Source organism: Camellia sinensis, chromosome 4 (genome assembly GCF_055761805.1).
Source record: "Camellia sinensis isolate YWXY chromosome 4, ASM5576180v1, whole genome shotgun sequence".
Classification (NCBI taxonomy): Eukaryota; Viridiplantae; Streptophyta; class Magnoliopsida; order Ericales; family Theaceae; genus Camellia; species Camellia sinensis.
The window spans coordinates 65,630,938-65,644,132 of NC_138964.1; the positions used below are offsets into that span (position 1 = coordinate 65,630,938).

Consider the following 13,195-nt stretch of genomic DNA (forward strand, 5'->3'; position numbering starts at 1 on the left):
GCGACCTCACTCTCTCATCGCACCGATCGACCTCACAGGTAAGCCTTTCTCTCTCTCTCTGTCTGTCTGTCTGTCTCTCTCTCTCTCCTTGATCTTTGATTTTTTTTGCAACATGTCAAACCTCTCTCTCTGATCTGTCTCCCTTACTCTCTCATCTCATCAGATTTGTTTATTTTAAGCAATCAGATCTGTTAATTTTTTTTTTTTGTAGCAACAGATTTGTCTATGAGAAGTGGAAATTGAATGTGTGTGTTTGTTTGGAATTAAACCTGATTTTTTTTTTGGTAGCAATAGATCTGTGAAAAAATGGAAATTGAATATGTGTTTATGTAAACAGATCTCTCTCTGTTTTTTTTTTTTTTGGGAATTGAATCTGTGTTGTTAGAATTAAATCTGTGGTATTGGAATTAAATCTGTTGTTGAATCTGTGAGAAGTGGAAAATGAATCTGTGTGATTGTTTGGAATTAAATCTGATTTTTTTTTTGTACCAACAAATCTGTGAGAAGTGGAAATTGAATCTGTGTTTATGCAAACAGATCTCTCTCTCTCTCTCTCTTGGAATTAAATCTGTGCTTTTGGAATTGAATCTGTGCTTTTGCAATGCTCCAATAGATCTGTGAGAAGTGGAAATTGAATATGTTATTGAAATTGGAATTGAATCTGTATAGAATTGAATCTGTTATTAAAATTAAAATTGAATCTGTTATTACAATTAAAATTAAATATGTTATTAAAATTAAAATTGAATCCAAAATAAATATTGACAAAATGGGAAAAAATAAAAGGTTTAAAAATAAATTTTTGAAAAAAAGTTTAATCTACAAACCACCCACACATCCGCGAATCCTATCTGCACAAACCGCAAACAGCACTGCAGACGGTTGCGGATTGACTTTTCCCCAAACCGCATAGATGCGGGCGGGTCCAAATCGAACCACAAACCGTCCCAAACTGATCCGCGGACATCCCTAGTATGAACAATGATTTGAACAACCCAAATTTCGTTATTAATAAATACAAAATATATAATAAACATGAATTTAAGTCATTGCTGAATTTAATACTTGTACACTCTACAAATTTTGGACAAGTGGAAAGTCCAATCCAACCTACCCAAGTTACAACCATGTTGTACCAGGGATATGTTGGATTTTGAATGTTGCTTGTATACAGTAGAAAAATGATGGATGGTGTCCATTATGATAATTTTATTTAAGGATAGAATTGTACAAAAAAATAAAAAAATTAGAGAGGGTTCGATTTCGTAAAAGTGAGTTTTTGGTAAGAAACGTATCATATGAATCTTTAGTTGTGCATCATTTTACAAATGGTGTACCACATGAATCTTTAGTTATACATCCTTTTACAAAGGGTGTATTATATAAATCTTTAATTATGTTATTTTTTCTTTTAATTATGACAAATTTTTTTCTTTGTGTATGATATTACTTTAATTATAATACAAAAAATTAAAATTATATCATTTTTTTACTTATGCACACTCTTTGAAGGTTTTTTTTTCTTTTTCTTTCCTTTTTTTTTCGTTTTTTGTTTTTATTAATATTATTGGGTTCCCGCCAGTTTTAATTCCCGCGTATAAGTAGGTATATATACATATACGGAGTGCGAACTTCACACAAATCAAGCGCCCCTCTTCTCTCTCTCTCTCTCTCTCTCTCTCTCTCTTCAATGGCGCATCAGAAGAAACTTACAGGGTACGAGCTTCGAAGGCTTGAGAACATCAAACGCAACGATGAAATGCTCGCTTCTCTTAAGATCCATTCCAAAATTGACGACCTCTCTGCTTCAACTAAGCGCCAAATGTCGCTCTCTATCTTACATTTTTTTAAATGCCTATACATACATATATATATATATATAATGTTAAAACTCTCTCTCTATTTCTCTCTCTAGAGCTCAAATCAAGTCTTACAAAAATGGCCCAGAGAAGAAATCGAAAATCGAAACCCCAATTTTCATTCGGCGTTCGCTACGGACCAAAGGAATGCCACCTGATGCCACCAATATGCACGATTTTGATGAAACCCTAACTAAGACCCCCAAATCAAACCCTAAATATGAGTCCTCAGGTCCTATTACCATCGGTGATGCGTATTGCGGTTACGCCTCTCACCAACAAAAATTCACTGAAAAAATCATGGGTGTTTTGAAAAAACCCCAATTGTGTTGCGGTCATGACTCGAGGGAGGAAATTGAAGGGGGTTCCTGCAATTCGATGACTGGTGTGAATGAAAATGTCAATTTTGGCTACCCAATTCGGGTTCAGGGTTGTGTTGATTTGGAATCAATGGGGTTGGAACCAGAAAATATAGCTAGGGTTGTGCCAGGGAGAATACTAGTGCTGAGGTTCTTTCCGTCTACGGATATGAAATTGATTGCCGTGGGAAACAAGTTTGGGAATGTTGGATTTTGGGATTTTGATGCTGAAAATGCGGATGGAGATGGGATTTATCTGTACCGCCCTCATCCAGGGCCGGTTTCGGGCATTGTAATTCAACCATTTTCCATTTCAAAGGTATTACTTTTGCAATTTATTTAAAGTTTATGTTTTTGGCCCTATGAAGAAGTAGATATAGTATGTGCATGTGCAATTATCCCCTTTAATTGCTTCATTTTGCATTTGTTTTGCAACAACCAATTCTTGTATCTCATTTGTTGGTAGTGACATGACTCAACTTGGCTTGTGCATTCCCCTGTTTGTATATCAATGTGTATGTAGGTATATACTAGCTGCTATGATGGATTTATCCGACTGATGGATGTCGAGAAAGAAATATTTGATCTGGTTTATTCCAGTGATCATGCTATATTTTCTATTTCTCAACGAACAAATGATACAAAGTCCTTGTATTTTAGCGAGGGTCATGGAGTTCTCAATATTTGGGATGAGAGGGCAGGAAAATCTTCAGCTTCGTGGATTTTGCACGAAGATAGAATCAACACTATAGATTTCAATTCAGAAAACACTGACATCATGGCAACGAGCTCCACAGATGGAACTGCTTGCATTTGGGATTTGAGAAATATTGATGCAGATAAGCCGAAATGTTTGAAGATGGTTAACCATAAAAGGGCTGTGCATTCTGCTTACTTTTCACCATCTGGAAGCTATCTAGCGACAACAAGGTATGTAACGTTTTTGGGACTGGTTATGTTGTTTGTGGCTCTCAGTAAGTATCTTGATAGAAATGATGTGAGACTGAGCAATATGTTCTATATTTTCTTTCTGTGGGATGTTGACTATAGTGATTAGGTGTAATGATCCGGATCATTGCAACATTGTGAAGTGAAAATTGTAAAACCCAAGTTTTAAATATTATTATTTTATTGGATAGATTAGTAATTAAATTAACTTATATGAGTCATTTATTAATATCAAAGAATTAGTTATGAGATGGCATTATATTTCCTATTACTTAGATGGGTAATTTTGTAACTTTGAGAAATTAGGTTAATAAGCCCACCTATTGTGGCTTTAAGTCTTGGAAAACAAACAAAACAGAGGCTATGAATTGTGCCATAGGCGGCTAGGGTTTGAGAAGGTAAAAGATAAAAGAAAAGAAAAAGAGAAGAGAGACTTGTGCTGCAGAAAGGGTTTGGAAGAGTTGAAGGTTAAAGAAAAGAAACCCAAACCAAGGAAGAGGGAGGATTCATAAGAGTGGTGGTTTTGCTTTATTCATCACTTAGGTAAGATTTATTTTATTGTATTCCTATCTATGATTTTAGTGTTAATATATCAATAGATGATTTTATGGGCATATATGATTAAATAGATATATTGATGTAGTCTATGTTGGGGGTCTCAATTTTGCTCAATTTTAGAGTGTATTTTGCATCCCATTTGGGTGGTTCATATTTTGAGATTGATATGTGATGGGTTAAGTTTAATGGTGGTGTATTTGTGGGATACACGATTGACTACAAGCAATTACAAATTGTTACGTGTATATAAACAACAATAGAATAATATGGGTTGAGAATTTCCGAAACCGTGATGGCTTTGTTTTGATGCTAAATTGGGGGAGTTCTCAATAGGCAATTGGGTTAATTTATTTTATTGTTGTTACAAGAAGAGATGAATGGATGCACATAATAATTGTTTATGCGGTGTAATATTTTATTAGGTTTGTGAGATTGAGGTGAATCTTGGTAAATTGAGATTAGCTTGGAAAATATTATTTTAGCTGTTTGAAGGTAAGTAACCCTCTATCACTGTTGGTTCATTTTCATTCGTATCAAATCGTTTAAAATCATAAATATTTATTTACAACCTTTATGTTCTCTTAAAATAAAATATGGGTCAAGTATAAAATAACATCGAATATTATTACGAAAATTATTCGAATATTTGGTGAAACTATTCTGAAAATTGTACCAAATGTTTATTCTGAAAATATCGAATATTTGTATTTAAAAGTTGTGTATTGTTTGAATTCTGAGCATCACTCTAGTCTGACTATGATTTGGACCCTAGCCAATGGGGGTTATTTATTGGCACAGAAACTAGTTTCTTTTGGGGCTTTACCACCGGCCTACGTGTGGTTCTGGGCCTTGTCACGGGCTAAGTGACCGTAGTCACCAAGACTTGGGTTTTGTGAATTGCATCATTGAACCATTTGAATATCGAACCATCAATTTTGAACAACGAAATTTCATTGAATTACTCCATTGTCTTTTCAATTAAAATGTATTGCTACACTGTTTATTTTCAGCTACGAAACATCTTACAAAATAATTGTTCATTTATTGAATGGTAGAAAAAAAATATATTTATTGGTTATCTACTATTTTTTTTGTATACTTGATCCAGCTAACAGTGATGGTTGGTTATTTACTGGGCTGTCTAGCTTACCCTTATTTTATTTTTCAGATTCTGAGGAGTAGAGCTGCGCGGGGTTTTTACTTGTGGGAGTGCCGAGAATAGGACTATGATTTAAGTACTTGGATTATTATTATTATTTCTTTTATTAGTGGACTTGGTGGACAATTTCATATGATAAGAATTATCTATTTGTATGGTTTTTAGCATTATGATATTTAAGGATTTAATTTGAGTATTTTACAATGTTGGTTATGTGTTGGACTCTTAGCCTTGCATGCTCACTTAAATGAGTGTGCGGCGTTGTCACGGAGCTTGGGGCGTGACAAAAATAATATTTAATTGCTTCTATCAATTTATATATATATATATATATAAAGCACTAGAATTGTTAAGCATCTAATAAATTACGTCTTTTAAAATTACAAGTTACAATTTTCTCCAAATATTAAATAATACAAAATAACACCAAAAATTCGGTAATCAATGATTAATCTAGTAATCCGAAATTGTATTGGCTTTCATTACAAATCAACAAACAAATTCGGTGATGGGATAAGCTTGACAGCTTAGTAAGTCACCAACTACCACTGCTAGTTGGAGATCAAGTAGCAGAAAATAATCAAAAAGGAAGAAATATGTTTTTTTGATGAATGAAATGATTTATTTGCGAGGTAGATCAATGGCTGAACTAACAGCGTAACAATATATCTTATTAAAGAAGACAATAAAATAATCCAATGATAGAGTCAAATTTATTTGTTGAAAGCAATGGTTCGATGTCCAATGATATGATAATTCAATCATCAGAACTCAAGCCTTAGCAACTACAGCCACATTAGCCGATAACAAGGCCCAGAACCACACATAAGCCTATGGTAAAGCTCCAGAAGAAACTAGTTTGCCAACTTTTAACCCTCATTGGCTAGAGTCCACATCATAGTAAGACAAGACTCAAGTACTAAATTTTGTACATGATCTTACTTTGAAGTACAAAACATTTTGATATCCTTGACATAAATATTTTGATACAAGGAATCACAATAATTAAATAATATCACTTAGAATTATTTCATACTTGATCCATATTTTAACCAAACACATGGAAAACACAATGAAGCACTTTTCAGGTAGAACATTGAGGCTGAAACACTAACCGTGGTGGAGGGTCACTTACCTCAAGTGCTAAAAAAATCCCAAAACTTACTTCAAAATACCACGATCCACTTCAATCTCGTAGTCCTAATAAATATAACACCACATAAATAATTATGGAAGGATTACACTCCAGTGTATTTAAAAAAAAAAAAAAAAAATTATAAATACATTAAAAATCTATAATTTTATTTATTAATATTCATAAACTTGACTACTAATCTATAATTATTTTTTTAAATTTACACTGATATATAATTTCCCCAATAATTATCTAAGAAAACATTGCCTAATGTGTGTTCATGCAATAATCTAAGTCTAGGATTGTTCATTGTCTACAATAGTCATCTATTCTATCTACTTCAGGTCTTGCAAATGTCCTTAACCCATACCCACTTATAATAATCCAATCACCTTTGCTGATTAATATTAATGCCCATACACTCACCAGTTTGGTTAAGCAATTTCGTTCATAAGTTCCTTTTTCTTTTTTTCTTTCTTTCTTCTTTTTTTTTTCTTTTTTTTTTTCAACTATGGTTTCTATGATATCCAACCAGCCATATATACATGCAAGTCATATGAATCCCACACAACACACCTTGGCTCCTTGCTTCTTGCACCGACCCAAGCAAGGTACAAATGTTGCCATGCTTTGCTACCTCAGGCACTTCTCACGGGTTAATCGCCAAAAACTACCCAAACATCATACATAATTTGTGGGTTCTAGCCAAACCCTAAAGAAATTTAGCCCCAAATTGAAATACAATAAATAATAGAAAGGAGAGGTTGTACTAGAGTTCTTAGCTTAAAGAATAAATAGATTGACCTAGTACCAAGAATTGATTCTTCAACCTCTTTTGTTGGAACCCTCAAGAGATCTTTGATGACTATGAAAATAAATAAATAATTAATTAATTAATTAAATTTTTTATTTAGATTCTAATTCTATGAACTTTTAAAAATAGTTTCACAATTCAGAAACTTATAAAAAAAAATTATTTGATGTTTCCCATTTGAAGCTAGTATATTGGACAAAATTTTTGGAATGAAAGGATGAATATTTAGTTTATAAAATTCATAGACTTATCGGTGTTTGATAAATTGACGCAACATAATTTTTATGATCCAATTTTGATTTTGTGTTTATTTTGAGTGTTAGACCATGACTTCACATAAAGTTTGTCGGGTGTAGTTTGATATATATGTGGGCCATGTTTGGTTTATAGGTGAAAATGTATTTCAAGAGTCATGATTTAGAATTAATTTAATTTGAGTTTGTGTAACTCATTATGTGAATGGTGGAGACCACTTTGGGTCTATTTGGTTTATTTTTGCTTAGGTCCCAAATTAGATAGCTACTTCAGATTATTGAACTTTACTCATATTGGACTCAATTGATTTGGTCCATGTCTTGATTATATATATATACATATATGTAAATCATCATAAGAAGGTTGTGAATATTTGTGGTGTGTGTGACACCAAATTATGATAAGGCTTATGAATGATGAATTTATGATACATACCATAAAATCAAAGTTATACTTTTTTTTTTTTTTTAATCATCAAAGGGTTTTATTTATTAACTTGTCCCTTTCACCAAATGAGAGGATCTTGTTTTCACCTTATCTTGATTAGTTTATTACATTAAAGTTTTGATTTCTTTCTTTATTATCTGTGTTGGCGAAATCCAAGATGAGACAAAAATTTAGTTCCATATTATAATGAAAGAAAACTCTCTCTCTCTCTCTCCTTTTCTACAATTGATGGCTGACCACCCACCCCTTTTTTTGTCGATTTCTTTCTTTCCTTTACTTGTTTGTGCGGAGACAAGACTCAACATATTAAAATATATGTATTAATTGATGGGTGTGCTCATTTCTTTTGTGATTTTTCATTACATATGTAGAGAAGCATTAAATGAGATGTAGACATCACTTCTCTCCCTTTGCTGGCCGAGAGCCATTCTTGCCTCCCTAGGCTTGGATCTACTTCTCCACAGATAGAGCTCCTTCCCATTCATTTTGTTTGGTGTCCTCCCTCTATACAAAGAAAGAAGAAGAGAAAAATCTTTTTCCTATTTTTTTTCTGTACAAGCCGTGAGACTTCTCCCTGTTTTTCCCCCCTTTGAAATTCTTCTTTTTCCATTGTAGAGACCTTGGTGTCCTAGCCTTAGCCTTGGTTGTTCAGGTTTTTCTTGAGTGGTTAGAGAGATAGAGATTTGAGAGAGTTTTGTGAAGAGAGCTTGCTATTCGTGAAGGGTTCTTGGAGGATCTTGAAGCTAGGAGGGTTTGTTGGCTTGAACCTACACTCTTCCCCTTTTCGTCTTCTTACTCATATCTTGAGGTAGGGATTTCTTTGATTCTCTTCAATACTTTGTTATAGATAGATATGTGGCATTTTATTATTGCATAAGAAACATGATTTGTAGAGAGATTTTTGAAAGGCATGTGGATTTTGAATTAGGACTTTTGGATTTTAAGAGCTTATCTAATGATTCATTATTGATTATGAAATTTTGAGATAATAAAACATGTTTATGATGAGTTTATGTAAAAGCCTTAATTTTTAATTAAATATTCCAGAAGCTAGAGAAGAATTGATAATTATATAATTATTGAGACTTATATGAATGTAGAACATCATTGTGGTGATTTAATTAAAAAGCTTAATTTTAATTGTTGGTTTAATAATTTGAGAATGAGTTAAGCTGCTTATACTTATTAGTTGTATCGGTTATTGTGAAGTTGAAATGGAAAGGAAATGGGTGGGTTGTCATATAATGGAACCATACCGAACATGTTGGGAATTTCAGTTAATGAAATCAGAATTTTGAAATAGTAGAATATAAATAAACGAAGAAAGGATAATGATTTTAAAATTAATTGTTGTGAACTTGTAATAGGAAATTTGAAGAGGAAGGGAAATATGTAATGGTCTTGAAATTTACTTTATGCCGAAACTATTGATGACTGGAAGTGGTGAAATCAAACATGGAATCGTTTTGAGAATTATATTGTTTCTATAAGAGATTTGAGTCCTTTTGTCTAGAGGTTTTGTCCTTGGCTATCGGTGGAGGATGATATTGTTTCTTGTAGTATTGATGAGAAAGAGGTTGATATGAAACCTTATGTGTTATCGATTGAATAGTCCAATTGCGTAATAGATGAGATCGAATAGAATGAATTTGAGATGCTTGTGTTGTGAAATGTGATTGTGCTATATGGAGGTAACGCGATCCTTTCGGCTAGCAACCGGTAAAGCGGGTGGATGTGCTATATAGAGGTAATGCGTTCCTTCCGGTTAGCGTCTGGTAAAGTAGGCTGTGTTATATAGAAGTAATGCGTTTCTTCCGGCTAGCAACTTGTAAAGCAGGCAGACGTGTGGCTCGGTGAGACCACGGTGGTGATGTGAGGCTTAGTGAATCCTCAAGTTTATTTGGTTGTCAATTTGCATATATTTGAAGAGATAGTTGTTGATGAACATATGTGTTGTGAAAATAGTTGGAGTAACGTCGTGAGATGATTGTTGAGTTCGATGATAATTGGATTATTGTTTGATATAAATGAGTAGCACAAGGGTGCAAGGGATTAACAGTGAATCGATTATGGAAATAAAAGACAAATTATAGAAATGCGAAAATGATTAATGTACGTATGGCATTTGAGATGTGATTTAGATTGAGAAATGTCCTTAAATTGAAATTGGTGAGTACAAGGATCAGGAAATTAGAAATATATATATATATATTTTTTATGAAATGATAAAGGATGGAATCTTTTGAGAAAGAATATATTTATGTATGTATATTTTGAATACAAAAGTCACATTACATATGTAATTAGAACTTGTAGTATTCATGATCATAGCTATCTATGTACTGTTATTGTTTAAAATCAATGAGATCTCTACTGGACTTTGTTGTTCATCCCATGTTGTTAGCTATTTTTCAAGTACAAAGTTGAAGAATTGTTCAGGACTAAGATGTCTTGTTATTGTTGGCCAAGGGGGCCTTTTACCTATAGGCAAAATGCCATTTGCTTTAAAGAGAGAGTCAATCTCTCTCTCTCTCCATTTCTTTGAGTTTTATTTTTCCTCGATGTTAGCCTAAGGGTACATTTTGTGAATTAATGTATTTGAGCATTTCATTCATTGAAGGTACAAGAGAGAATATTTGTGTTTGGCTAATTATTCTTGCTTCCATATTATTAATAAAGAATTGACTTTAATAATGTATTGGGTAATGGAATTAAGGGCGTTACAAGATCCCCTTCTTTGGATTTTTTGAGAATAACTGTAAAACCTAATGAGGTTATTAACCTAATTTTTTTTTAAAATTACAAAGTTACCCTCTTCATATATTAGTTATATGCATGTCTTGGGTATTACATTAGGTTTTAAGTCTACCATTTCTTTTGAGATCACAAATTAACACTCAAGAGAAAGCTGGTGATGATACTTTTAAGATGGTGTATAATTTTTGAAGGGGCTTCAGCTTAAATATTTTTCTATTTCAAGTATGTATTCTCTGAATTTCAGTTAAGATTTTCACAATTTATTATTAAACTTTATTGAAAACCAAAAGAGAAAAATAAAAAAGAAAAGAAAATTCATATTAGTGATCGTCACAACATGGGCTAAAAATGTGTTGATGCTCAACTTCTAATTGCATTTCGGCTTATTTGCTCTGGGTTCTAGGTAGGTTTTCTCTTTCTATTTACCACCATTTTAATGGAGGTACTAATTAATTGTTAAGAACGTACAGTTACTAGTTACTAGTCAACCCTTCCACTTTAGTCATAAAGTGTTTAAGTTACCAATTCTTTTTAAGTATATATAGATTATGTTATATGATCAAGTCTTATTTTCGTCAAAAATAACTTGCATATCACTCTGGAAGTGGTCATAGGAATCTGTTACTTTGATAATCAGTTTGGTGGCTCACTCTTACTGATCTTTGAAATTTCAATCTCTTCACAGTATTGATGACAATGTTGGCTTACTGACTGGAGCTAATTTTGAAGACATAACTATGATCAACCATAATAATAAGACAGGCAGATGGATTTCTTCATTCAGGTATAGTTTTTCGTATGTTGTTATGCTGTTGTGATTAGGTCTGGAACAATCAGCTCACTGTTCTTTGATAAAACTGATTTACATTTGTGGGTGTTTTCTCATCTAAACTTAAACTGGATTTATGTGCTTTTGTAACTGATTCACTTTGCAAAATCTATCTTGACTCGGAACTTTTAGATTAGACTCAGAATAGACATCCATGTATAGATTATATAATTAGATATGAATCATTCACATTTTTTTTTATGCTGGTTGTTCATAACCATTTCTATTTAGCCTTACATGTTTGTAATGAAAAAATAAAATGGAAAATGAATCATCATCCTACCCATGCAGATGTATATTATCTCCTATTTGTTTTTAATGTGTTCATGTTCCCACTTTTGTCATGTAGTTGTTAGAATCGACGGTTTGATTCATGATTCATGCATAGATGGATGCGAATCTATTGGTGAATCTATTTTGGAATAGAATTGACAATGAATCTTATGATTCACAATTCGATTAGCACTACAATTCATATGATTCTTGAACTGTCGAGTTGGATAGATTTTGTACCCCTTTTTCCTTCTTTTTGTGAAAATTTCAAAATACAAATTCCAAGAGTATTTAGTGTGAAAATAACCAATACTCGTGCATGATTTGTTGTTCTTTTGGTGATTAAAAGATTTAATAGGATAAATTAATCTCGACCTTTTGGATCTTCATTTTAATGCAAGAAATTTGTATATAAAACTTTGTATCTATCTATATAAGATGGGATTGATTACTAATATAGCTTCTTTTGGTTGAAAAAGCAGAGCAATATGGGGTTGGGACGATTCACATCTCTTCATCGGTAATATGAAAAGAGGAGTTGATGTTATCTCCACGGCTAGGAGAGTATGTGTTGCGACTTTACAGAGCCCAAATTTATCTGCAATTCCATGCCGCTTTGATACACACCCTTACCAGATTGGGATGCTTGCAGGAGCCACAAGTGGAGGCCAGGTTTACACATGGACAACAACAACTTGAGCTTCTCTTTTTCAACCACTATTGTTGTCCTTTAACTTAAAATTGACTTCTTGATGAACAATCAATTCAGTTTGTATGTATGCTACTTCATTTGGTAAGTTTTAAATATATTTATGGTTTTGCCTCCAACTCTTTCTTGCTCAGCCATTTCTGCAAAAACTGTATGTGAACCAGTTTACATTATTGCTTTGGCACTTATTCATTTTCTAACTGAAAAACATTAATGAGGCGACCTTGTGTATTGCCATTCCAATATACCACATTAACTAAATTACTCTATTTTTTAAAATTTATTATCATTATGGGTTTTATATCATCACTTAAGGTGAGGCTTACTATTATTGTTAGTGTCTCTAAAGTTAGTTAACTCCATAAATTTGGAGTAATTTGCAGTGAAATTAGAGTGATTGTGCTGGGGGGAGTAATGATTTTGAAATTCCTAGATCTATTACCACAAAAAAAATTGAAAGAAGAAAGAAGAAAAAATTGGTAGATCCATACCGAATATCTCGTGTCCTTGAAATTTTTTAGAAGTTTAAGCAATATAAATTTTTATTTTGGTTATGTATGAACAGTAATTTGAACAATCCAAATTCTGTTATTAATAAATATAAAATTTATAATAAACATGAATTTAAGTCATTGTTGAATTATATATATATATATATATTTTGAGCTAGATTTTTGAATTTAATATAATACTGTTTATTTTCTCACTGTTAAATTTAAGTCATTGTAATGTAATTAATTCTACTGTTTGACATGTATAATTCAAATTAATTTTTCTTGCATTTCATGTTTGAAATTTTACAGGTAATTTTTATTTTTTTATTTTTATGAGGTGTAATGCATTGATTCAGAACAAGATAACTTTCTTTTGTCAAATTTGAACACTTCGTACCTAATCCTAATTTTGTGATAAACTTGAGCTTCGTGGTTGGATAATTCTTAGGAATGCAAGGCATATATGAATCCTCATATATTTTTATTGTTTGGGATGCATACATTTGTGTTAAAACTTCTACATTTTTGTGTTAGAAAATTAAGGTGAACTATCAATAAGTCCTAATAGTTGGACTTAATTTCCATCAAGTTCTATTGAA

The 13,195-nt window shown here is 32.3% G+C and overlaps 1 protein-coding gene and 1 long non-coding RNA gene across 2 annotated transcripts; both read left to right on the forward strand.

The window, feature by feature from the left end:
* Positions 1-1,632: 1,632 nt before the first annotated feature.
* Positions 1,633-12,221, forward strand: LOC114276099 (uncharacterized). The gene is made up of 5 exons (XM_028217843.2): positions 1,633-1,824; positions 1,916-2,537; positions 2,742-3,148; positions 10,977-11,075; positions 11,876-12,221. Exons 1-5 carry the CDS (start codon positions 1,691-1,693, stop codon positions 12,090-12,092), a joined length of 1,479 nt encoding a protein of 492 aa, XP_028073644.2. The 5' UTR covers positions 1,633-1,690; the 3' UTR covers positions 12,093-12,221.
* On the forward strand, positions 4,143-5,079 carry LOC145824699 (uncharacterized). Its single transcript, XR_014366660.1, has 2 exons — positions 4,143-4,216; positions 4,893-5,079. It is a non-coding gene; the product is annotated as an uncharacterized LOC145824699 (long non-coding RNA).
* Positions 12,222-13,195: the final 974 nt, after the last annotated feature.

What these genes read in the sequence shown, in the direction of transcription:
- LOC114276099 (XM_028217843.2), top strand. Translation starts at nt 1,691, where the DNA reads ATGGCGCATCAGAAGAAACTTACAGGGTACGAGCTTCGAAGGCTTGAG. An exon ending in GCTTCAACTAAGCGCCAAAT is followed by an intron (nt 1,825 to 1,915) that starts GTCGCTCTCTAT and finishes TTCTCTCTCTAG; the next exon opens with AGCTCAAATCAAGTCTTACA. An exon ending in AGCTATCTAGCGACAACAAG is followed by an intron (nt 3,149 to 10,976) that starts GTATGTAACGTT and finishes ATCTCTTCACAG; the next exon opens with TATTGATGACAATGTTGGCT.